This window comes from Adiantum capillus-veneris, chromosome 2 (genome assembly GCF_014529385.1).
Source record: "Adiantum capillus-veneris isolate H3 chromosome 2, ASM1452938v2, whole genome shotgun sequence".
Lineage (NCBI taxonomy): Eukaryota > Viridiplantae > Streptophyta > Polypodiopsida > Polypodiales > Pteridaceae > Adiantum > Adiantum capillus-veneris.
Window position 1 is genome coordinate 98,273,087 of NC_140932.1, and position 26,487 is coordinate 98,299,573.

At 43.0% G+C, this 26,487-nt stretch overlaps 1 protein-coding gene across 3 annotated transcripts in view; it reads left to right on the forward strand.

Annotated features, from left to right (window-relative positions):
• The first annotated feature begins 5,871 nt into the window (after positions 1 to 5,871).
• Positions 5,872 to 26,487, forward strand: part of LOC147463264 (uncharacterized) — a 41,804-nt gene continuing 21,188 nt past the window's right edge. Inside the window, exons 1-4 of one of the 3 annotated variants that reach the window (XM_086487848.1) lie at positions 5,872 to 6,027; positions 6,102 to 6,564; positions 6,925 to 7,402; positions 7,537 to 7,622. In XM_086487848.1, coding sequence (XP_086343974.1) covers positions 7,037 to 7,402; positions 7,537 to 7,622 — 452 coding nt within the window. In that variant the 5' untranslated portion in view covers positions 5,872 to 6,027; positions 6,102 to 6,564; positions 6,925 to 7,036. Of the gene's footprint in view, positions 6,028 to 6,085; positions 7,403 to 7,536; positions 7,623 to 26,487 lie in introns of all 3 variants that reach the window. The other 2 variants (XM_086487844.1, XM_086487845.1) reach the window with 2 other exon arrangements.

Here is a 26,487-nt window from a genome sequence, read left to right on the forward strand (position 1 = left end):
GATCTTGTAGGGATTCATATTCAAGTTCTTATAATCGAGGCACCAAACCCATTGTGGTAGAAGCAGAGTCTCGTCTTGACAACGCACTTGTTGTAAATCACACTACGATAATTGAAAGTATATGATCACTATCTTTAGAGAGTCGTCACAATCACCGTTGCAGTAAGTAACATGTTATGTTTGGCTAGTTTTTCAATCTTCAGGCTTAGAACAAAAGAACTACCTTTTACGGTCAAATTTCTTGTAAACTATTGCAGCGGAAGAAACGAGGACAATAATTGCAAAAGCCTTCTTATGCAAGATCCATGGATAGTTTGTGCTCTTTCATCATAATATTCCTCCCTTTTACAATACATCTAAGGTTAGGTTGTTGCACATTTTATGCACGATGTCTCCATACACACTCAAATACAATCATAAATCTATCTATGATAAGCACAAGGACAAACACGTGTGCTTATAAATTATTGTGGTTGGAAATGCTCTTTTAGAGTATGGTAATCTCACAACTAATGTGGCATAGTCACTAATTATGGCAATGTTTGATACACCCCCCCTATGGTTTGCCACCAAGTTGCAAGCTCTACTTGCGGACTACTCGTGGCTACATGAGTTTTCTAGGTAATAATGTTTCAAGATGCGAGTTTTCTCTATAAGATGTCCCTTCCTATTAAACCTCCCCTCTCTCTCTCTCTCTCTCTCTAACCTGGCTCACCACCTCATTGGGCAATAGCTCAATCAATAAGAGTTTCTTCGAGGCAAAGGGTTCGAGTGCCATTAAGTCTATCACAATTGTTGGTAAAAACCTTGGGAGAAGGTGTGGTCTCTGCGATGTGGGCATGAGGTCCTCTCATGGTAATAAAGCAAACGATGAAATCAAAGAAAAACTTGGATCACCTGTTCCATTGGTCTTTGTTTTGACAATTTCAAAGGTTTGTTCCATGCAAGCTATTCATATTAAGGCTCCAACTTTCACTTTTCAATACATAGTATCTTTCGAAGATGCTTTAGCATCTAGAGTTAGCTTCAAAAGCACCCCTAATCCCTAAGATTTGACCTCAACACATAGACACTAAAAAGACAAGCTTAACCACTAGGCTATTCGCCTTGGCTGTCCTTAGGGCTCCCTTAAGCACAAAAAAAAAAAACAAATTAACCCCCCCCCCCCCCCCCTTTTCTCCTTTTGCTTTTTTTCCCCCACCCTTCCCTTTTCCTCCCCCCCCCCCCCCCCCAAAAAAAAAATAATTAATTAATGGTTTGTAAAAAAGTCGTTTTGGCTACCTACTCACTCAAGGCTTAGTTATCGATTATTTGAACAAATAATTAAGCCTCATTCTTTGTCACACACAAAAAGCAACATTAAATGAATAATTATGCCTACCCTTTGTAACTATACCAAATTTGGCATAGTTGTGAAGTTCAAGGCATGGTTGGAACTTGGGAGGATGAATGAATAACTACGTCTTGCGTGACCCTACAAGAGGCTCATTTATTCATTCAATGCGTTGTATAGGCATAGTTATCTATAAATGACAACTAAGCCTCACGTGACCGTAGCCTAAGTACGAGCTAGTTATTGCACCTATCAAGTGGATCTAAGAGTTTTATTTTGTTTGCTTAAGTGCTTGTCTTCTTCTTCTTCTTCTTCTTCTCTCTCTCTCTCTCTCTCTCTCTCTCTCTCACTCACACACACACACACACACACACACACATTTAGAATATGGTGTGTGCTCTCATCAAAGTAAGTAAACCGTGTGATTAATTAATTATTGTGTGATCAATTGTCAAACTAAAGTAGTAGCATCAATACCCTATAAATATAAAGTTACTTCTGCAAAGATCGCTGCTTGAAAAACAATGCGATTGACTCCACCTTTTTACGCCAACTTGTGTGTAAACAACCTAAGTCTTGTTGTGATCAAGGTTCTCTAAAAGCCTGGACCTTTGGCAAGCCAACTACAACTCTCACCTTGTTATCCTTCGGCTCGGTGCTAACAGATCCCAGTCTGTAGTGTGGTTGAAAATAAAAAATTCCTCTTTTAATTCCATTGAACCTTGATTTTCAAGGTCCAAAATGGGACGTTTTAGTTATAAACTTGGCAATCACCCTAGATTTGGGCATAAACCTCAGTTATTTGACAAGTTTGCCCTTAAAAAATTGGGCTAAGATTTTTTATTTATTTATAGCATTGCTTCGTCTACCTCCACTTTTGCTAAGGCTAGGTTTTGATGATCTCCTAGTAGCGAAGAGGGAGTCCACGATGGTGCAGTTTGATTGGAGGAAAAAAGAATAACTTTGCTTTCAGACCCACCGAGCGTTGAGTGCTATGCCCCCTCCCCTCGGAAGTGAGGATCTTGTTGGGTTCCAAGCCCAAGTATGTCATGCCCGTGGGAATTAGCTCTTAGAGCATGCAGATGAAGCTTCATTTCTTTTAGAAGTCTGCATGGAAAGGATTCTCTATATATGTAACTCATTTTAATCAAGAAATGTAGCGTGGTTTTTATTATTGCAACCGACTCTCTCTCTCTCTCTCTCTCTCTCTCTCTCTCTCTCTCTCGCTCTCTCTCGTTTCTTCATCCTCTTTGCCCTTTGCATGCTCCAATCAGGTCGCCATGGCCCTTCGACTACATCCTCCCTAGCCCCAACCCTTACAGCTGGTATCAAAGCACCAGGCGGGTCTTCTGCAACATCTCAAGACGTTAGCCGTTGGTGGCGCAAGCAATTATGTAGATTCTCAAGACGCTAGCGAAGCATGGGTGGGTGGTACCTCTACAGTAAGCGTTTTGAAACGCTACCGAAACCTTTGCACACCAAGGCACAACGCACTGCGTTTTGAAACGCCGATTACAAAGCTTGGCCAGTTGCAGAACTTGTGGCGTTTTTGAAACGCTGCTTGCCAACGCTTGAAACGATGAGGGTGAAGCCAATGAGGGTGAAATCCGCATAGCTTATTGAAAAGCTTGAAATCCACAGCTTATTGAAAAGCTTGTAGAGATTAAGCTGCTGCAAATGGGCTATTAAACTAAATTTGTTGATTGTTTTCAACTATCGCCAACTCTTCAAAGGTCACAAGTTTGAAACTTATCAACGATAATAGTTGTAGCGAGCAACATTTGAATTCGACATCATTATTCAACTTCAACGATAGTGATCATAGCATAAATTTCATCAAACATGGCATCGAAAGTGGATAAATTGAATGGATTCGGCTTTCGTACCTAGCAAATTAAAGTGAAAGGCTATCTAATGCACAAGAATCTTTGGAGCGTGGTCAAGTCTCTACCAACAAACGAAGCTGGACATCCGCTAGTCAGGCTTTGCGTTCTAACAAGATTTCAAGCCTGCAGTTACGAGAGCGCTATCTGTCGAGCAACAACGCAAGGACGAGCAAGCACTAGGTATTATTTCGACATCTCTCGAAGATGACTTTATTCATTATTTGAATGATGTGTAATCTTCAAATGTTGCTTGAATGGAATTAGAGAAAGTCTTTGGTACTAAAGCAAGTACTCCAAAATGAGCCTTAAAACGGAGATGTATTCTCTTTCCATGCGTGATGACAATAATATTACAGCTTTAGCTAACAGATTGAAAAGCATCCACACTCAGCTAATTTATGTTGAAGCCCCTATGCAAGATGAAGATCTTATAGCTGTTTTCCTTAATAGCCTCCCTGTAGAATTTTGTCAGATTGTAACTATTTAAAGGAGAAAGATCTGCTACCTTCTTTGGATGGTATCGTTAATTCATTGCAGGTCTTTTTTCACAGATTTGGACTATTTTGGTTATGCTCACTGTCAGTAGCCCCCTTATGCTCTGTCCACTCACAAAATTCAGTTTGAACTCTGTTTGAGCAAGTTATGGCTAATTTAGGCTTTTCTTGGCAATTTTCCGCTTTTGACTTGTTTTGGGTCAATTGTGATCCAAATGGGATGAAACTTGAAATATAACCTCTAGACAGCTATTACAATGGATCTGTGTTGGCAAAGTATCAAAATATGTCCAAAATTAGGTCAAAGACATCATACGCGTATGATGTCGTTTTCATCAATTTGGGTCAAGACTTGATATTAAGAGAAACGAGTACCACATGTTAGTTCTACCATACCTATTGCATATGTAGCCCCCGTGGTTGCACTTCGACTACAACTTCAACCAGATCTACTACCAATACTAGACCTTGTGTGATTTGTGGCCGCAACAATCATTAAACCAAGGACTGTTTCATCAAAAATCCGTACATTCACTGTGGAAAGACCAATCATCCTCCATATAAATGTTTTAAGAAGAACAAACGACAAATAAACATGGTTGATGGTGAAGCATCGATGCTTCTCGTAGATAGTAATGTCCTGTAGTTTTCAGTTTGTTTTTATGTTGCCTTTTTAATGTCGGTCATTCGTCAATAATTGTACGGGTTATAAACACTGTCACACATCAGTGGTGGTAAGATCGCCCTTTTATGTTTGGTTCTGAGTTCTGGTTGTCTCACACTGATAGTTGTGAGGGAAGTGCGCGCGCGCGCACACACGCACACACACACACACACATTCACATACACATACACACACACACACACACACACACACACACACACACACACACACATATGTTGTTGTCAAAGGGAAAGAAGGGGGGGGGTTGTTGGGTTCTCAACCCAAGTACGTCATGCCCGTTGGAATTAGCTCTTAGAGCATGCAGATGAAGCTTCACTTCTTTTAGAAGTCTGCATGGAAAGGCTTTTTATTATTGCAACTGACTCTCTCTCTCTCTCTCTCTCTCCTTCATCCTCTATGCCCTATGCACGCTCCAAGTGGGTCGCCATGGCCCTTCGACTACATCCTCCCTAGCCTCAACCCTTACAATGTGATACACACTTTACATTGCAAGACGTTGGCGTTGCTACTCGAACCATTGTCAATTAGTAGCATAATACAACACTTTCCCTCGTGAACATGCAATAAAGGCAAAACACAGTTTGTCTTTTGCTATCAAACCTAGCCAAAGGATGGGTTTCTAAAAGTCCACATATGTTTGTGATCCAACAACCCTATGTCCATCATAAAAAGCTTGCATGTGAGAGGATGACCGTCATATATGGAACTGCATACAACTTCGAATAATATATCTTCAAAATTTGGTCATTGAAACATATATAGCATGATGGTTGAATGCTTCTCCTGTCGCACAATGTCTATGCTCAAGGTGCAATAGCCACATCTTTTTGAAAGTCTAGTCCTTGAGTGGGGGGAGGGGGGTGTTACCCAGGAATCCACTCAAAACGGCCACCAGTCAGCACCATGTGGGATATCGCGGACAACCCTTGCATGTGTGTGTGAAGTAACTTTCTATTCGATTGTCGACATGCTTGCTATTCATTTACCAAGGTCGTGTTCAAACGAGCCCAACGAAAGCTGATACAGGTGGCTCTTGTTTCCATGCCTCCTATTCACAATAAAAGGAGACAATTTTTTAATAAAATGACAAAATTTGTTGGAACCAACAAGAGATAGCATAGTGGTAATGAGAATGCTTGCTGGACCTACAATGTGAGATCAAACCTTGTAAACTACGATACGTGGTGAAAAGTGAGTGGCATCATTGTTTTACCGCCCACGTGGGGCGGGGAGGTGGGCCTCTCCATGTTTGGGTGGGTCCAGCTGGACATGCGCTTCTACAAATTTTCCCAATCGAATAGCGCCATGTGGACATCAAAGGACTTCTTCTGTCTCATCTGAAGCCTCTTTTCCTCTTTGCCCATGGATGTTTGTGAATCCACCCTTAGTGTATCTCTTGTTCTTCTCTCACTCTATCTCTCTCTCAAGTGCGCTACAGCAAGAGGCAATCGACAAAATAACGTTCACCCACGTGAAGAAAACCTTTGGACGAGATTTACCGACAACTTTGTAAATTTGGGGCGTGGATTTCCCAGTGTGTAAAATTTCACGTTGCTCTTTTCACCGTACAATGGCTTGCTAACAGTTCCCTTTCTTCTGTGCAAGAGGTCTCTTCAACTGATTTCTGAGGTATGGGCATCTAGCTGTCCTATTTTTCGGTTTAATGCTTTTACTCATTTTTCCACAGACTTGTTATGATGCAGGAGCGGTCCATGGAAGCTCTGAGCCTCTGCTTTTCTAGGGTTTTGGAAGCTTCTAGGACGAAGCTTATGGTTTAGGACAGAGCTGAGTCTCAGCACTGTTGGGTCTTCGGGGAGTGTTGTGGGTTTTCTGAGTATACGGATTTTCAGGTGGAGATCTCATATGGCGATGCTCTGAGGCCGCCAGTTTTGTAGCATTGTGATGACAGGTAGAGAATTAATAGCGATCTTGGATGGCGGCGGCGTCTAATTTCTTCTCAACTTGTGCTGTCTTGTCCACCCCCAAGCCCCCCCAAGCCCTAGGTCCGAATTTTCGACCCATTTTATATTTCTGAAAAAGAACCTGGTCTCATTTAAGCCGCCGTAATTCAAAATTCAAGGAAGACGAAGCCCTAGCTATGGCGAACTTTCCACGTCCCTCGCGCCTACCCCCCTGATGTATAATTTCTCGTGGTCTCTGGTACAGGTAATCCTCTAGAGCCTGTGTTCATACACACTTTTCTCGTTTTGTTTCGCTGTGTTTTTGGGTCGTCCTTCCTTCCAGCTCAAGCTTCTGTGTTTTCTAGGGTTTCTCCCAGTGTCGCTCAAGCTTTTTGTTTTCTAAGGTTTCCCAGCACAATGCAATTTTTTAGAAGAATTTTGGTGTTCTTGGGTTTCTTTGACGTGCTTGCATTGGTCTGTATCTCTCTTTAAAATGCTCGTGTATGCGTCAAAACCCTCCAGGTTTTAGAGTTTGCATCTCTTTGTCTTAAACCTTTCAATCTGTGTGTGTGCGTGTTTGTTTTCTATGTGTACTTGTGCAAAGAGTACTTTCTTGCTTTGCGAGGGCTTCATGTACATCCTGAAGGGCACACCGTCTTTCTCTTTCGGGTAAAGCTGGAGGCTTCCCGAAAGAGTCAATCCTCATCCCAATTTCTACATAGACCGTGGTGCCTTTCATGGCGTCCTTCACTCCTGATTATGACCCAGAAGGTTACGACTATAGTGGATCTGCCAGCACAAGCGATGAGGGCCAAGCTCCTGTGAATTCCTCACCCATCTTTGTAGCAGACTCAGCAGCTCCCGTGTTCCCACTCAATGGGGAGGACCTCACAGGACATGTTGATGGGCTCGAACAAGTTGAGGCTTGCTCACTCAGCTCTTCTTCCTTGTTTACACGTCTTCCTCTTGATGAACGACAAGTGTTCTTGTGCTTCAAAGAGCCCCAGAGCTGGCCTGCATTGGTTGAAGCAGCAGATTTTGACCGACTTCCTCGCTCGTTAGCAGTGACCATCAAATTGAAGAAGAATGAGATGACAAAGAAGGTGAGCTGAAACATTCCTAGTTTGCTCTATTTATTACTCATGCCAATGGACTAGAGTTGCTACCAGTTTAGCATGTCTTGTGTGAGCAGTCCCAAGATTTTTGGGAATGTCTGATTGCGTTATTCGTGTATTAGACGCGGTTGACAGTGTGTGAAGGCCGGGATGGCACGGATTCTTCCAATGGCGATGTTATGTTGTTTCCTGATATGGTCCGATACAAGTAAGTCTCATGAAAGCAAATATCTTGATATTGTGGCCCTACGTTGTGGTTTTGACTCAGATTGTGTGCATGCTTTTGAATATGTTTGTGTTTCTTTATCCTGCTGATCGTGGATTATGTGTGTTCATGGTGTACATGTACTATGGTAGGAATAAACGTACTCATTGTTTAAGTCCGTAAACTTTAGTGAATTATGCTGTGGGTTCTTTGAGTTTCTATATGGTTGCAATGTTTGGGGTAAAGCTCACTCTACTGAGCTCTGCCTAAGCGAGCACTTTTTAGATGGTATCTTTATCTAGGAGCTGGATAATGGTCCACAATATAGAGAAGATATTGCATTGTCTTGGTCATCTAGGTTCTGTACAAATCAGTAGCTGCTAATGGTTACAGATGTGCCTCAGATTTCTATCACTGTTTTGCATGAGTATCTCATGGGTAAAGGATTTTTTGCTATGCTCAGCTCATTGAAACAACTGTGTGTGTGCAAAAGTTGTTGTTTGATTTAACTCCTAATCTTATTTATCACTGGTATGGTTTGTTTGGGATTAATTATTTTCCTTTATTGCTGGTCTTGGTTCCTTTGGGATGTAGATGTGTGGTGCAGTGTGTGCATACGGGTAGCATGTTTAAGTATCCATGGGCTGGTCAATGGTGAGATCTTGCCATGTGTGTCTGTTTGGCCCAGTTAAGTCTTCATGGGCTAATGATCATATTGGCCTTCGTGTGGTGTCTTTCATGCCAGTAAGGGTGGTTTGTTGCAAAGATTCATGATAAGTGATAGGCATTTTTCTCGAGTACCATGATGATGCATGATTGATCAGGCCGAGGCATTGAGATTCGTAGGCATGCTGCTATAAATTTTGTTCCTTTTATACTTATTTCCTACTTGATTCTTTGTTGAAGTATAATCTTTGATAGTTCAAAGGTGAACCTTGTATGTAACATGGACAATAGCTACTGTTGGTTGGTTTTGCATTTTCACCTTAACAATATCACGCTGCAAATTTGCATTGCTCGAATAATCTAATCTCATCGCAAGAAGCTGAAACCGGCCCGTGGTGGGGCGGTAGGTGTTGGCTTTCACCCGGAATTCTTTACTTTAAACACACACAGAGCACTTTGCAAAGAGAACGTGCGACGGGAATTAACACTTGAATACACACATGGCTCGGAAGCTAGAATGCCTCGAGCAGACGCCGACAACCTATAGGCCCCAAAATTGGCGTACCTTTCGGTATTTCTTTTTTCTTTAGGAGGGTAAATTACGAAGAAGAGTCCTGGGAATCCTTTATCTGTATCGAGCTAGATACCACTTGTTTTGGCCAAATTTCAGCAGCATAACAGCCCCAAAACTTGCGCGAAACCAATTCCCCTGCTGGAACTCTCTTCCACTGGCATAAACCCTCTAATTCCTGCCCAAAAACAGTAAATTCAGCACATTGTATTTACTGGTTTTTGCCCTATTTTCAGCCCCAAACAGTCCCCTAATTGTCCTCTGTCAGTGGGGCATTATTCCCAATGGTTCTGGCGTCCGTATGGCTGAAAAACAGTCAATTTATAGCGCATACACAACGCTGAAAATGCACTTGTACGGTGAGGTTATGAGCCTCACCGGTGCCTGCTTTGGAGTAGCAGTTAGCTACCCCTTTTCCTGCGCAAGGAGGCTCTTGCCTCAGCACAAAAGCATGAAACCACACAGCTGTACATCAGTCAAATGAAGAGCCTTTTTGTGGAGCTTCACATAACTGCATGTAGGGGAGAGAGAGAGAGCAGTGTGTAGTGTGCAGGTCATCACTCCTAGCACCACACTGTACATAGAGAGAAAAGCAAGCACTCCATAGCTCTTAACCTGTGAGACAGGTTCTCAATGAAGCATCCCCCCAGCAAAAATCGAGCGCCCTCTGTGCTGCCCTTGACCTGTAATGCATCTGTGAACAAATAGATGCAAAAAGGGAAAGATTTCCATGGCTGCCAAAATCTGCGTATCGCTGAAAACGCAGCAAAACAGCCCTGTAAACATGCATCTGATGCCTTCGAATGCTGAAAATGAGCTCCTTGGTCCAAGGTAAAGTCATAGGAAGCTCAAAAATGGAGAGAAATGGCTGAAAATTTGAGTTAACAGCCTCCAAAATTGCTCCAAAAAGTCAGTTACGAGTTTTGTTGTCCCAAACTTGGTAAATTGGCCAAAAAGTGCCACTTGGCACTCATGCATGCAATTTCCCGCATTGGGCTTCCCGCTTAAAAATCTCTCAACTAGTGCATCAATTGACTTTGCAGCAGAGTACTAAAATATTCCCCTTGTCATTCTGAAGCTAATGACGCGAACAGATTTCATGGCCCAAAATAGTAGTTCCCTAAATTTTAGGAAATGATTCCGTTGGGCTCCCACTGGTCATTTGACCATCTATCCTCATTGGGATCGCATCCAAAAGTGCAATGAGGCCCAATTGTCGGATACTTTTTGCGGGTAGTCCCACCTTGACTTTATGTCTTTATTGAGTTCACTTCCTAGTATCCACCATCTTGCTAAGTGCGACGGGGGGACCTACATGATCTTGCTCGGAGCCTAGACATCCTTTTACTTTACGAGTTCGAGTGCCGACCAACTTTCTGTCTGCGGGTGAAACTACCGTTCACATTGGCCATACAATGTCCGACCATTTGCAACTTCAAAAAGAGGGTCTTAAAAATTAAACAAAAATCATTGGAAAGAAACCAACAACTAAGGTTAGTAGTTGCCACGTCCTCGTGACAGAAGCCAACATAATAAAAGTAATCTGTGTTCAAGGATCATAAAGACAAACTACCTTCAGCTCGTTCACCCCATGATTCTGCAAGACAATAAGATTCTGGAGTGAAGTTGCAAAAATTTCCTCTAGAGTTCTATGTCTATCTAGAAAAGAAGTATGCCGTTTAAGTATGTGCATAAATGTCATTGCATGAGTGAGAATTTCTTCATTTCGAGAGTTCGAATTTGATGCCTTATTAGCTTAATCAGATGTCTTTGGAGAGTTTTTTGGAAAAAGGTGCGGTTGAGCACGTCTATTTCGAATAATTTGTATTTTTCAAGTCCACCAAAGTGGAAGTTTCACCAAGTTCAAAAGTATTATTCACATGTGGTCCTTGCTATTGATTTTGAGTCTTGGATAGTTCTCTCGCTAATGTGTTAGTGCTCCCTACAAATTCATCCTGCATGCATGACATGACATGACACAAGTCAAACAAACACAAAAAAACAACATAAGGGATAGACATCTGATTCACCTCCTAGCCATAGATCCTAAATGGCTCACCCTTAAGCCTAAGAGCTTGTAGTTATTGTGGCCTCTCAGACCACGAACCCACACCCTGGCTTGGGTGTCCGGGCAAGCATTGCCAAGGGTCTATAGTCCAAGTTGGTGATTACACAATATGGTTCACACTTGAGCCCAAGAGTCCTATTTACAAGGCTTCGTAATCGCCCTTACCTAAGGGCTTGTTTCACATGGTCGGATCCTCATGTCTGAGATGTAACACTTCCCCTCTTATGTAGAATTGCCATCGTTCGCAATTTTGTTGGGAATAATACCCAAGAAGTGACTTTTCAATAACCTCACCGACTCCCAAGTCGTTGGGTACTAAATTCTATGTTTCCTCTCGATTAGGTACGGTGACCAAGAGGTCGAATGAGAACACTTTACACTCTAGGCAAGGACGAACTTTGTATCAAGGACATATCGTGTAGTATCCTCTAAGTTAGAAACTTTCTCAAGTGGAATAGCTTGCTCATCTTGTCTCTTAAGTGTTGCTTTGAACAGTCAAGGACCTCTTGATGAATGATAAGGTGTGAGTGTCAATTCAACTTACAGTAAATTGTACCTATCTTGTTAGAATGGCCCACAATATTGGGAAGATAATTTAGAGCATGCGTTGACACGGAGTGTTTTCGAGTTCTTAGGTATTTGAGATATATACACATGCTCTCTTGGAGCTCTCAGGGTTGCCTATGGTGATAAGAGGTTGCACGATTTTGTGCACTTCCTCAGCAATTGTCTCGAGACTGTGACAAACACTAACCTTATTTGTTGGTTTCCTTCCCTTTAATTTTTTGGACCCTCTTTTTGAAGTCACAAATGCATTATATGGCTAATGTGAAACGGTAGATGACCGAGAGTTTTATTCGCAGCAGTGAAGGCTAGGTCGCCATGAGATGGTTGGACCGATCGGCACTAAAATCCGAGTAGTAAAAGGGTGGCTAGGCTCAACTAAAGTCATTTAGGCCCCACGCGAGACTTAATAACTTGGTGGGTAGGAAATTAACTTAAAAAGGCAAAGTGGACACTTGGCGGCTCCAAAGCAAATCTACCAGACACATCAATTGAGAGGGGGTTCCCAAATCGATTTGGGGCTGAATTGGGCTGCCTTCTTTTTCATTGTGAACCTTCAGTGTGTGTGTGTGTGAGTAGTGGGCGTAGGTTTACAGCTTGAATCCTTCTCCTCTGTCTTATGTACCATGATGATTTTGTTCGTGCACCTCTCTCCCCTTATGAATACAGAATCGTGATGCCCAATTGAAGGAGTATTCATATGTATGTACAATTTTGTGGGTTAATGCGCGATTGACGAGGCAAGAGTCTCTTTGTAACAGGCTTGGTCACCCCAAGTGGGAAATCGAGCACGACATATGAGAAAATCACTTAAAACACTTCACAACTTCAAATCAGTGTATCCATTTAGTCGACACGGCTCGACGTGTTTTATGCCCAGAGGTATTGGCTTCAAAATCTGGCGTCGCTTTCAGTATTTCTTTTTATATTAATGCTTGAGCAAAGTTAAACTCCCGTGGGACCTCTGCTCTCAGACTCTGCATCTAGATGCTCTGAGAAGTGAGGCCCCTAAGGGTCCTTTTATTCTTACAAGGGATGCCAAAAGCAGAGCCCCAAAAGCAGTTAAACTCAAAAGCCATTGGTTCCTAAAGCAATGAACCCCAAAAGCAATTTGTTCCAAAAGCAATTGATCCCAAAAACTGCCAAAAGTAGTCAGTGCAATTTACGAAAATTCCAATTAGCTGTTAGCGCGAAAAGCGGGACTCTTTGTACAGGTTGTCACGTCCGCATGTCAGCGGAAAAACCGAGGGTTCCGTATTGCTGTCACGTCAGCGATCGTATCACCTGTCACGTCAGCCTGCCACTTTAGCCATTCCGCTTGGGTGGTCATGTCGCGTCATCACTTTGTCACATACCCCCCTCTTGAAAGAATTGTTATCGCCCTCGATTACGTTTGCAAAACAGACAGAGGCCATAAACCAGTTCAGTAGGCACTAACTCTTAAGTACCGATGCACTAGACACGACACATCTAGCACTTGTACAAAGACGACAGTCACATCATTGCACATGACTTCACATGACAAATCACTTTGTCACATATCCCCCTCTTGAAAGAATTGTTATCGCCCTCGATTACGTTTGCAAAACAGACAGAGGCCATAAACCAGTTCAGTAGACACTAACTCTAAGTACCGATGCACTAGACATGACACATCTAGCACTTGTACAAAGACGACAGTCACATCACTGCACATGACTTCACATGACAAATCAATCACAGAAAAATTCATGCCAAATCTCAGACCATGACTGCCAACAACGTATTTAGTAACCGTATCTAAATCCAACCCGGACCTCACTGATGTAGGACTAACTAATCCTATATTGCGATCATGTCTATGGAGATTTTCGACTCAAGCATTGTCGTGTGCACGTAGTCATTTGCCTCAAGCATTGTCGTGTGCGAGAAACTATTTTTAGGGATCCCATTTCGAAGAACTTCGCTCATAAAGTCATTCAGTAGAATATTGTCAGCCCATCAGTATCCTTGAAACCCAAAGGAAAAATCAGTGACTTTATTCCATCGAAGTAATCGGTGACAAAGGAGGGGAGTAACTCCTCTCCTGTGTAGTCCCACTTGCACAAGATTCAACGCATTGATCAGTGGGAACTCTTGGAATAGCCACTGCTAGACCAAAAGCGTGGAGGTAAAGTTCCAAATCCGAGGAGTATCTGCTAGGTCTTCCTCCTCCATCCATTTCGCATTTACTGTCCGATGGTCTTAATTAAGAACCACCGTTCACTTTACCTTTCTCTTTCATGTCTTGGAAAGCCGGTATTTGTTCTTGAACGAGTATCTTTTGGCTCTTTTCAATTCAGGTTCATCCAGGAGCTATCACTGCTCCAAAGCCATTATCATCATTTCATTCATAATTGTGTTATATGCTCACAAATAACAGGTTCACAAATAACAGGTTCTTCCATACAACATTGGTTTCATCCAAAAATTCAAGATCTTCTTCCAAAAAGTCTTATTTCATAAATTTATACAACGAAATAATGCTAATTCTCATCCATAATGTTTTATCTAAAATCTTGTCTGGAACGAGTATCTCCTCGTTCCGTTGTATTTCCATTCTGTCAGTCATCCTTATTCTTGTGCCTTGTTGGGGCACCGTGCAACGATGTGTCCTTGTTCTCCACATTCAAAACACTTTCTTGCTTTGAAATATTCATCTTTTTGATCTTGTATCAGTCGATCGTGTATCTGTCTGCCGTCTATTTCTACTTGTCGAAGGTTCATCTGGTGGGTAAGTCAAGTTACTTGAATGCATAGCGAATCCCTGCTTAGTATGTCTCATCAATTGTTGAATGGACTCTATCTTCTTCTCAAGGCAGTAGTCTCAAATTTCTTTGGGGAGTCCACATCGAAACCTCTCAATCTGCTCCTTAAAACTGATCTTCTTGAAAGAAGAGGTCGGAAGGAAAGTATCCCAAAATCTTTACTAACTAAAGTATCACCTCTGATCATCCGAAGGTGGTTCTAATTGGTTCTCACATCTCGTTTATATTCTTGAGTGAGCCATGAAGAAATAAAGAGTTTCTTGAATTTCAGTCACTTTGTCGGTGCTTCTTTTCTTAACAAAAGAGTGGACCACCATGTCCGTGCATTGCCTTTAGAAATGATGCTATCCTTCTAATCTTTGAGCGCTCTCTATAGCGGCCTCGACAAGATTTTTGAAGCCGACCAGTACATGAGGGACTTGGACACTGCTCTTGCCAAGGTTCGTGAGGCTATAGAGAAATCTCAAGTACGACATAAGAAGGCAGCAGATCAACATCGACGAGACTTGCAACTAAAGGAGGACGATTGGGTGCTCTTACGTTTTGAGAAGGCACGCAGGAAACGAAAGGGAAAGGAGCGGCTTTTTCTAAAGCTTAGCATGAGGTATTCTGGCCCTTTCCAAATTAAAGAAAAGATAAATGACGTCTCCTTTCGAGTTAAGCTGCCAGATTCTTGGAAGATTCACAATGCATTCCATGTGAGTCTCTTGAAGCCTTTTAAAGGTGAGGTGTCAATTGATGGGGAGCTAGATGAGCAACCTGAAGTGGAAGAGAGCAAGGAGATACTCGTTCTTGAACAGATTTTTGCACACAAGAAAAGAAAAGTGAAAGGTAAAGTGATTCGAGGGTTCTTAGTTAAATTCAAGAACTATCGGGCATTAGATGCAAAGCGGATGGAGGAGGAGGACCTAGCAGATACTCCGTAGATTTTGGAACTTTACCTTGAAGAATTCAGTTTAGCTACGTCTATTCTGAGAGATACCGCAGATCAGCAGGGTTGAATCTGGTGCAAAGGGTGTATGACTTTACGAGATGGAATTCCCGAAATTGAACATGAATGATTTATACTCTCTCATCCGACTTGTTTAAGTGTAGGAATCGAAAGACCATGATTGCCAGCAACGTATTTAGTAACCGCATCTAGATCCATCCCGGACCTCACTGATGCCGTATTAACTAATCCTTACTGCGATCATGTCTATGGAGATTTATGAGACCAAAATGCTTGTTGGAAGATTCACAATGCATTCCATGTGAGTCTCTCTAAACCTTTTAAAGGTGAGGTGCCAATTGATGGGGAGCTAGATGAGCAACTTGAAGTGGAAGAGAGAGAGGAGATACTCGTTTCTGAACAGATTTTTGCACATACGGAAAGAAAAGTGGAAGGTAAAGTGATTTGAGGGTTCTTAGTTGAATTCAAGAATTATCGGGTATTAGATGCAAAGCGGATGGAGGAGGAGGACCTAGCAGATACTCTGCAAATTTTGGAACTTTACCTTGAAGAATTCAGTTTAGCTACGTCTATTCTGAGAGATACCGCAGATCAGCAGGGTTGAATCTGGTGCAGAGGGTGTATGACTTTATGAGATGGAATTCCCGAAACTAGACATGAATGATATACTCTCTCATCTGACTTGTTTAAGTGCAGGAATCGGAAGACGAAATGACTTTAGCATTTTGGTCTCATTAATCTCTATAGACATGATCGCAGTAAGGATTAGTTAACACGACATCAGTAAGGTCTGGGATGGATCTAGATGCGGTTACTAAATACGTTGCTGGCAGTCATGGTCTGAGATTTGGAATGATTTTTTTTGTGATTGATTTGTGTTGTGATGTCATGTGCAGTGATGTGACTGTCGTCTTTGTACAAGTGCTAGATGTGTCGTGTCTAGTGTGTCGGTACTTAGAGTCAGTGTTTGTTGAAATGGTTTATGGCCTCTGTCTGTTTTGCAGGCGTAATCGAGGGCGATTACAATTCTTTCAAGAGGGGGGTATGTCACAAACTGATGACATGGCATGACCAACTAATAAGTTGTTCCAACTTATGATCAATTGTTGAGGGGCCAAAGGGACACCTAGGCATTAAATAATGCGGAAAGGGTTGCTGATGTTGCTAAATAGACTTTTTTTCGTATTTTCTTATTTTCTCGAGTATTTTCTTTTTATTGAAATTAGGATATTTAGAGATGTGCACTTGAACCGTAAGGTTAGAAATTGTAGATCTACTGGAATTATTAAAAGCCATCAGGAACGGAAAACTCTGATGTGTCATATGATGGGTGACATTAAGCATCGCGAAGGGGTTTTACCGTTAGTTCGGTGGGAGAGACCGGGAAACGAATATTCCTGATGCGTCATGTGATGGGGTGACAGGAGCATCGGAAAGGGAATATCTCGTGGGTCTGGCAGGAAACCCGAACTGGAAAGAGGAATACGCGTAAAGACGCAAGCACAAGAATAAAGATGGGTTCAGAGAAGCTTTTCTTAATAAGCGGAATATTTTAACGAGTTTTTCGGGAAGAGCAGACGCTTTCCCGCAAGGAATCTATGTTTGCATTGCATTCTTGCATGTGGTTGCATCCAACGATGCCTGGGAAATGTTGTGCAAGGCATTGTTTTTAGCTTATAAGGTTTTATTGAGTTTTTGAACAGGTTCATACCAATTTTAAAAATATGCCGGCCGTCCACTTAATAAGTGGGCAGCCACTTAGAAAATAAAGCAACAAAACCAGCCAGCGAATTCTCTCTCCGTATTTCGGGTAAAGCAGCGCAAAAAAAAAAAAAAAAAAAAGCGCCAGCGAATTCTCTCTCCCTATTTCGTGAGCAGCTATTCGTGCCGTGGCCAAGGAGCTATAAAAGCACCACATGCCCTCACTGAAAGGGAGGTTACCAACGTCAACAAGAGAAGACTCTATCGCAAGAGATCTCGAGACTACGAAGCACGGAAGTCGCTTTTCCCGTGCAAGAGCGATAGGTATGTATTGTGGATTCGCCATACAAATTGTTGTCGCGTGTTTGTGTGTGTTTGCAGGTACTTCATCGCGAAGGAGAAGCGAGAAGGCTTCGGCCCTACGCTTGGGAATTCCGGGAACGGAATTCGGAAATTGTCTGCGGAGTCTCGACTCCGAGTATAGACGGAAAAAGGATTGAGAGCTCGTCTCTCGGATTTCCCTTACGGGAAGGAACGACCATTGAGTCAGAGATTTAGAACGGAGGGGTTTTTCTCCGGTTCTTGTGCTTGTAAAAAGATTCTCCCTAATAAAGGATTCTCTTTAAGGGGGGGGACCAGCCTATCTTTTGGTCCCAAATACTGTGTCGAACTTCTCCCTCAACTTTGTTTAGTTGAAAGATTATTTATTTTCATCTTGTTGATTATTCGTGTGCGCTCCCGTTTGTGACAGCTGACGCGGCTGTTGTACGAACGATCACGATTTCTGTTGACTGTTGTACGAACAACCGCGATTTGCGTTGGTTGCTGATGTGGCAACACCATATGGAATTCCACCAATTGCGTTGATTGCTTTTTGCTGGCAGCTTTTGGATCAAGTTGCTTTTGAGTTTACCTGTCTTTAGATGCAGAGTTTGAGAGCGAGCACCTTCGGGAGTTGTACTTTGCTAAAAGATCAATATAAAAAGAAATACTGAAAGGGGTGCTGTAACCGGCCTGTTAACTTCAAAAAGGGCGGTAGACTTTACTTCAAACCTTGATTTAGCTTTCACCCATTATTAGTCGTCTATTCTACCTGTGCTATAATGACACAAGAGAGGGGAATGGGATACAGATGCTAGAATGCATCTCTATGCAAGTCAGACACTAGATTGGCCCCTAAATAGGCGCCCCTTTCGGTATTTCTTTATTCTTTAAAAGAGGGAATAAAAGCTATGGTTCCCTACAAGCTGCCCCGCACAATCTGCGCTGAATTTCTTCTGTTCTGGCCCGATTTCAGCAGCATAACTGTACTAGGACCCTTCACAGTCAGTATCCCCACGCATTAGATTACTTTCCCGACGCATACGGACACTTTGCAAAACTTGGCGAGAATCTGCAGCACGCTGAATTCTCTGTTTTCTGCCTTGAAAATGCGCAAGATCACCTGTAGAGCGGTCCCCTCGCGTCCCCGAACCTCTTGGGGGTATTAGGGTCCGTTTAGGGCTAAAACCCTAAACCTGCAAAAATACACAGCAGGCTGTAATTCACTGTTTTGGGCTCCGTTTCGCGTGCCGGTCGCATCCGTAGCAAGTCCTTGAGCTCCCGCACCTGTAGGGCTACTTGCCCTTTGAATCGGACGAGATTTCGCACGTGAAACCTCTCCGAATCACCTGTACCTGCGGGGGATTAGCCGCTAGCTAATCCAGTACCTGTGCAAGAGGCTCTTGCCTCGGCAATCGCGCATGAACCCACACAACTGTACATGGTCAATCTGATGAGCCCACTAGAGGGGCATAACCATAAAGAATAAGGGAGAGAGAGAGCAGTGAGAGGTGTGCAGGTCATGAAATCCTGCACCTCACTGTACATAGAGGGTAAGCCAGCACTCCATTGAAGCTCTCCCACCTGTGATAGCACTCAAAAAACGAGCTCACAATTGAAAATCACGTTTTTGCCTTCTCTCTAAGTAGTAAACTTGCCTCAGAGTGCCAAGTGTCACTCATTTGTGCATTTTCCCGCTTTAGACCCTCAGGTCTAAAAATATCTCACTTGCAGCCTCTGTTGACTTGGCCACATAGTAAGAAAATGATCCCCATGTCAAACTGCACGTAATAACGCGAAGACATTTTGTCGTCCAAAAATAGCAGTCCCTAAAATTTAGGAGTTTCTGTCATTACATTCTTCTAGGTCATTTGACCCTCTTTGTACATTGCAGTCACACCCAGAACTGAAATGTAGCCTATGTAGCAAAGGATTCTGCTTTGGTTGGCCAATGACCCCACTTTGGCTAACCATAGTCCTTGTCCAACCCTAGTGCTCTTTAGTCCTCAGGCCTGGACTCTCTCTGAACAGTTCCACACTGGCTATGCAATGCAGGGGAGTTAGATTTCCAGAGGAGTTTTTCCAAAAGGTAAAACAAACAAAATTCCCCAAAGAAAGAGAAAATAAACAAAAATGGAATTGCCAATATTAAGTGGAAGGAGTCTGTCCTTGTAACAACAGTGTATTCCACCACTGACTTGCATTTTTTTTTTCCAGAAAAGTGGCAGCTTTCCTAACTTTAAATGCTCCTTCCAACAAATGCTTTGTCAAAGTGTTCGAGGAAAGAGAAAACCTTTGTCCTCTTATCAAAACCATTGAATGTGCCAATGGGCTCACTGATCATCTTCTTCGTATGGCTTTAGCTTATCCATTGACTCCAAATTGTCAAAAGAGACAGTTTGCATAATGGGTACACCTGTGGGAGCCATTTGTACTCCCTTGCCAATAACATGTTGATGTCCAGGTGTCATATTCACTGATGGGATTGAAAAACCAGCCATACCCAAGTTGCCTTGTGACACCCCAAACTGACCTTGTGTGCCCTGAAATCCTGGGTGCAAACCAATGTTTGCATACATGGGGTTGGGCACCATGCCTTGCATACCCCTAAACACTGTTCCTGGCATGCCAAAACTGCCTTGAACTTGATGTGCTGTTGATGAAGATTGTATGAACTCCATAAATCTTGGATTCTCCATCAATTGCTTGAACATGGTCACAGCAGTAACAACCTGCAAAGCTTTCTCTGCTTGGCCTCAACTCTCGCCAATTTCATGTGCAGTTGGAATAGGCTGTCTATCCTCTGAAGAGGAACCCTCTTCCTTGTTGCCATCCACATCCTGTATCCAAAGAAAGACTCGTGGCCTTTCTCACCTGTATCCAAAGAAAGACTCTCGTAGCCTTTCTCACCTGTAAATCCAAAGAAAGACTTGTAGCCTTTCTCACCTGTATCCAAAGAAAGACTCTCGTAGCCTTTCGCACTTGTAAATCCATTCGATCTACTTTCAAACTCTCTGTGTTTTCAAGGTCATCCCAAACTCTCTTTGTGTCTTTAACCCAAACTGACCAAGGCTCACTTTTTGAGGAAAAAGTGATTTAGTCTCGTCGATGGAACCATGTAACCGGCTTGTTGACTTCAAAAAGGGCGGTAGACTTTACTTCAAACCTTGATTTAGCTTTCATCCATTATTAGTCGTCTATTCTACCTGTGCTATAATGACACAAGAGAGGGGAATGGGATACAGATGTTAGAATGCATCTCTATGCGAGTCAGACACTAGATTGGCCCCTAAATAGGCGCCCCTTTCGGTATTTCTTTATTCTTTAAAAGAGGGAATAAAAGCTGTGGTTCCCTACAAGCTGCCCCGCACAATCTGCGCTGAATTTCTTCTGTTCTGGCCTAATTTCGGCAGCATAACTGTACTAGGACCCTTCGCAGTCAGTATCCCCACGCATTGGATTACTTTCCCGACGCATACGGACACTTTGCAAAACTTGGCGAGAATCTGCAGCATGCTGAATTCTATGTTTTCTGCCCTGAAAATGCGCAAGATCACCTGTAGAGCGGTCTCCTCGCGTCCCCGAACCTCTTGGGGGTATTAGGGTCCGTTTAGGGCCAAAACCCTAAACCTGCAAAAATACACAGCAGGCTATAATTCACTGTTTCGGGCTCCGTTTCGCATGTCGGTCGCATCCGTAGCAAGTCCTCGAGCTCTCGCACCTGTAGGGCTACTTGCCCTTTGCCCTTTGAATCAGACGAGATTTCGCATGTGAAACCTCTCCGAATCACCTGTACCTGCAGGGGATTAGCCGCTAGCTAATCCAGTACCTGTGCAAGAGGCTCTTGCCTCGGCAATCGCGCATGAACCCACACAACTGTACATGGTCAATCTGATGAGTCCACTAGAGGGGCATAACCATAAAGAATATGGGAGAGAGAGAGAGCAGTGAGAGGTGTGCAGGTCATGACATCGTGCACCTCACTGTACATAGAGGGTAAGCCAGCACTCCATTGAAGCTCTCCCACCTGTGACAACACTCAAAAAACAAGCTCACAGCTGAAAATCACGTTTTTGCCTTCTCTTTAAGTAGTAAACTTGCCTCAGAGTGCCAAGTGTCACTCATTTGTGCATTTTCCCGCTTTAGACCCTCAGGTCTAAAAATATCTCACCTGCAGCCTCTGTTGACTTGGCCACAGAGTAAGAAAATGATCCCCATGTCAAACTGCACGTAATGGCACGAAGACATTTTGCCGCAATCTCTCTTGGCACGGAACTACGTCGAGCCGTGTCGACTCTATTTTTTGTAAAGTATTTGAAGTGAATCTCTATTGTGTCGTGACAAAATTTAGACTTGGGGTGTCCACACGCTGTATGTTAGTATGTTGACTTGCTACGGCTGGTGCTTGAGGGCGATGCTGCCCATGCATGGTATTGACTTATGATGCAAGTGATGACCTAGGGGGTCGCCTCTAAAGTGTGAGAAGCGTATGTCTAGTAGTAGGAATGCCAGAGGATGCTCCATGACCTGGCAAACGTCACTTATTAATAATGTAAATACTACTACTAAGAGGTGCTTCATATGCAGGTAACTATGCTAGAGTATGGGAATTACTCCCCAGTGCCTACTTCTAGCAGACATTGGCAATGCTCATGCTAGAGTATGGGAATACTCCCCAGTGCTTGCACCTAGCAGACATTGGCGGTGCTCATGTGCAATTAGAGGGTATGCAGCTAATCTTAAGTGCTTGGACATCAAGGTTGACATGTGCAGTCACGTACAACAGGTACACGTACGAAGACGTGCGGTACTAATCGAACCAAAAAAAATTAGACTTACGTTGACGTAAGTACGATGAAAAAAATTTCATATGTCTTACACACTATAAGAGAGACTAAACCAAGAAGTTTTCAAACTTAAGAGGTTAGAACATGATAGATCATATGAGTCATGACATAGATCTTAGTACTAAATATGGCAACTTAAGTCTTACAAGTTAGGACATGAAAGATTTGTCCATGGACATTGGAAACGGCAATGTCCGAAAAAAGAAGAATCATGATCTCTAGAGTGGTGGCGACCATAGTAGATCCGTTACCCGAGCCTCGCCACACATAGGTGATGGTTGTTTCAGCCAATGTAGCGATTGGGCTCTTGGTCAAATGCAGTCGAAATTGCAAAACGGTCCCACCCCACAAATCACACTCGCAAAAAAAAAACGTCATGTATGGAACGTACGAGTCGTACGGTACGATACGGAACGTACTAATTGTCCCGTATGCCATACGAGGACAACCCTGTTGGACATGCATGTCTTGCGTACAGGCTCACAAAGGTGCCAAGACACTTCCTAGGTTGTTCTAAACCCTAAAAGTAGGAGCTAGCTTGTCCACCTGCACATATGGTTAGATGTGCACGTGCCACTATGCTGACCCTTTCTTACTTGTGTAATGCTCACACCATGAAATGCTCAATGAAACCTTGTCAGTGCAAGATGAAGTAATGTAGCTATTTTGTGTGCGCATAAATGAGCAAACAAGCGTGCTGCGTAGTTCTTCCTACTGTTACGCGTAACCTAGGGCATCACCATTCTCACAGGAGGCACCACACAATGATTAAGTAAACTTGATTAGCTACCTCAAATACACATGCACAAAACAAGTGAAGGAGAAGAAACATCGGTTTCATCCAAAATCTCAATCTTCATGCTTATGAGAACAAAAGAATACAAGTGGGTAGCTCCTTGAAGTGGATGAGGAAGCTATGCAAGCTCCTTAGTGCTCTCAGAGTAAGCTTGATGTGACTAGCTCTTCACCCCCAAAATGAGTTGAAAGTGACTTTTTATCATAATGGAGCTTAAAAACTAGGGTTCACATTTGATCAGCCAAAACTGGTTAATTATAGTCTTTGTGCATAGTTTTGGGCTTTGAGAGTTCCATATAAATACAAGAAAATTTCCCAAGCTTCACAATCAACTCCTAAGGTTCTCTATACCAAAATGTGGGATTTCAGCCATAAGGCTTGAATAAATGGGCTTGGATAATTACAACCACTTAGTGGCGTGCCGAAAAATAATGCAAAATTGGTGGCCGTCTTAGGACCTTTGTGCACCCTTTAGCCCGTGTCTTCCATCTTTAAATTTCTTTGGCAAGTGCCATTCAGCTTTTGGCATACATTCTGCCCGTGTGCAAGCAAGGGCACACATTTCAACATAATTCTCTTTGATCGAAGATGATTTGTTTTAATCAATTTGCCTATAATTAGGCGAAAATGTAGGCGTGTATCACTTTCAATCTTGCCGTGTCTAAATATTTTCCATAAAGGCTCTCGTAGGGTGAGTTTAATAAGAATGTCCTTGTAATTATAGTTTTATATCCTCTGTTTGCTTTGTTTTTTTGGGTGAGTGTGGAGGAGAGGGTTGTGTGTGCTCGAAGGTGTGAAGCTTGGCTTGGATATTGTCCTAAGTTTTCTTTTTAGTTTTTTGTTTCGATTTCTTGTGGTTTTCATGTTGGTTTTCTAGTGTAGTCTCCTTTTTTGTTTTGAGCAGGGTGTGCATTGGGCTGGATCTCTACCAAGCTATACCAAGATATATGCTGATGGACATCTTTTGGTTGACGTTGGATTTCCCTATCATTGTCTTTCTAGTGTTAGCCTTTACAGCTTTAGAGTACAAGAGTTGCCTTCAACAAGTGGATTCTCTTCTATAGTGCTTCAAGGCCTCCTTGGCAGCTCCTCTTTAGTTTCTTGATGGTTCTCTTGGATCTCTAACAACTTTCTTGGTGACGGCGATTGTTTCTTCTGCATCATCGGCTATTAACTTTCATAGTTGTTTCATAGTCCCATGGTTGTAGATGACACTAGTTGGTGGGCTCTCGCCTTACATTGAGCAACTGCCATATGTAGTGTGTTCACTGATAGGATTAGTGGCCTTTTGTTTATCTTGGGATTTATACTATAATTTGAGTCAACTTTTTGTGGAAAGTGCCCGTCTCTCAAAGGCTGTTGTCATCCTCTCTTCCTTTGATGAGAGGGCACTTTTACCTCACTTCCAGAGGTGTGTCTTCCCCTTGCCTTTCTCAATTCATAGAGTTTTTGAGTTTCTTCCCCTACTCCCTTGTCTCCGGTTCTTGGCGTATCTCCATAGTCTTATCCCGTATGTCATAGGTGGTTTTTTCCCTTTGGTCTTGTAATGTTGTCAGATCCCAGGGTTTTTTCACTACCAGTTGGTTATTCGTGATGCCTACGGGCCATTGTATTGCCTTCGGGCTCTTAGTGAGATTCTTTCCTAGAGTTTTTGGCCTCTCAGTAAAAGATTAGGTGGCTTGTTCTTGTTGCATCTCTTTACTACTTTCTTTCACTATCTCCCCCATTTCTAGCTTTTGATGTGCTACCCATCTTTTGTAACTTTGTCTCACTAGTAGTTTTTCCCCTATGGTTTGTGGTTGTTACTTTCTTCCGTTATCTCCTCCGTTTCTAGCTTTTGATTGTTGCCCATCTTTTGTAACTTTGTATCACTGGTAGTTTTTCTTTCATGGTTTGTGGTTGTTGAAGAATCCCAACGTTTTTTCACTATTAGATATGTTATATTTGTGTGCTTACAAGCCGATGTAACGCCTTTGGGCCTGTATTTTTGATTACGTAATACGAAGGGGTACCAAGCCCCCCATCTAGAGAGAGAGAGAGAGAGAGAGAGAGAGAGAGAGAGAGAGAGAGAGAGAGAGGGGATGTCACGTAACACCTCCAACCCTATGTGTCCGTGGACAAGCTACAACATGATCAGGGTTTAGTCAGTCTAGTCAATCTAGATTAGAAGTGATCTCGCACTTTTGCGAGTCTATTCGTAGACCGTGCATGCCTAGTCACTTAGTGTAGATGCATATCCTCTGGTTGCACACAGCATGATCATAAGCATTCCCATCAGAATCCATCAGAATCAGTCAGCAGAATTTTCGAGTGCATTTAGCCTATTTTCCCTATTTTTGACATTTTTCACTTATTATTTTTAAGTGACTTTTGTTGGAAAGTAGGTAGAGCAATTTTGTTAAGTTTGCATATAAGCAAAGTAGAGCTAGCACTATTTGGCAGAAGAGGCAATAGGAGCCAGGCTCAACAGGCAACTTCTCAGCAAGACCAAGCCGTGGTGGTTTCCCTCCGAGCAAAGATTGAAACCGGCCCGTGGTGGGGCGGTAGGCGTTGGCTTTCACCCGAAACATTTTTACTTTAGACACACACACACACACAGAGCACTTCGCAAAGGTAACTTGCAACAGGGATTAACACTTAAGTACACACACGGCTCGGAAGCTAGAATGCTCCGAGCAGACGCCGACAACCTGTAGGCCCCAAAATTGGCGCCCCTTTAGGTATTTCTTTATTCTTTAGGAGGGTAAATTACAAAGAAGAGTCCTGGGAATCCTTCACCCGTATCCAGCTAAATACCATCTGATTTGGCCAAATTTCGGCAGCATAACAGCCCCAAACTTGTGCGAAACCAATTCCCCTTCTAGAACTCAATTCTACTGGCGTGTACCCTCTGGTTCGTGCCCAAAAACAGTAAATTCAGCGCTCTGTATTTATTGGTTTTTGCCCTGTTTCAGCCCCAAACAGTCCCCTAACTGTCCTCTGCCAGTGGGGCACGATTCCCAAAGGTTTTGGCGTCCGAATGGCTGAAAAACAGTCAATTTACAGCGCATACACAGCGCTGAAAACGCACCTGTATGGTGAGGTTATGACCCTCACCGGTGCCTGCTATGGAGTAGCAGTTAAGCTACCTTAACTACCCCTGTTCCTGCTCAAGGAGGCTCTTGCCTTAGCACAAAAGCATGAAACCACACAGCTGTACATTAGTCAAATGAAGAGCCCTCTTGTAGGGCATCACATAAGTGCACGTAGGGGAGGGAGAGAGCAGTGTGTAGTGTGCAGGTCATCACTCCTAGCACCACACTGTACATAGAGAGGAAAGCAAGCTCCCATAGATCTTAACCTGTGACAACTTCTCAATGAAGCATCCCCCCAACATAAATCGAGCGCCCCCTCTGCTGCCCTTGACCTGTAATGCATCTGTGAACAAATAGATGCAAAAAGGGGAAACTTGCGTATCGTTGAAAACGCAGCAAAACGGCCCTGTAAACACGCATTTGATGCCTTCCAATGCTGTAAATGAGCTCCTTGGTCCAAGGTAAAGTCATGGGAAGCTCAAAAATGGAGAGAAATGACTGAAAATCACAGTTATCAGCCTC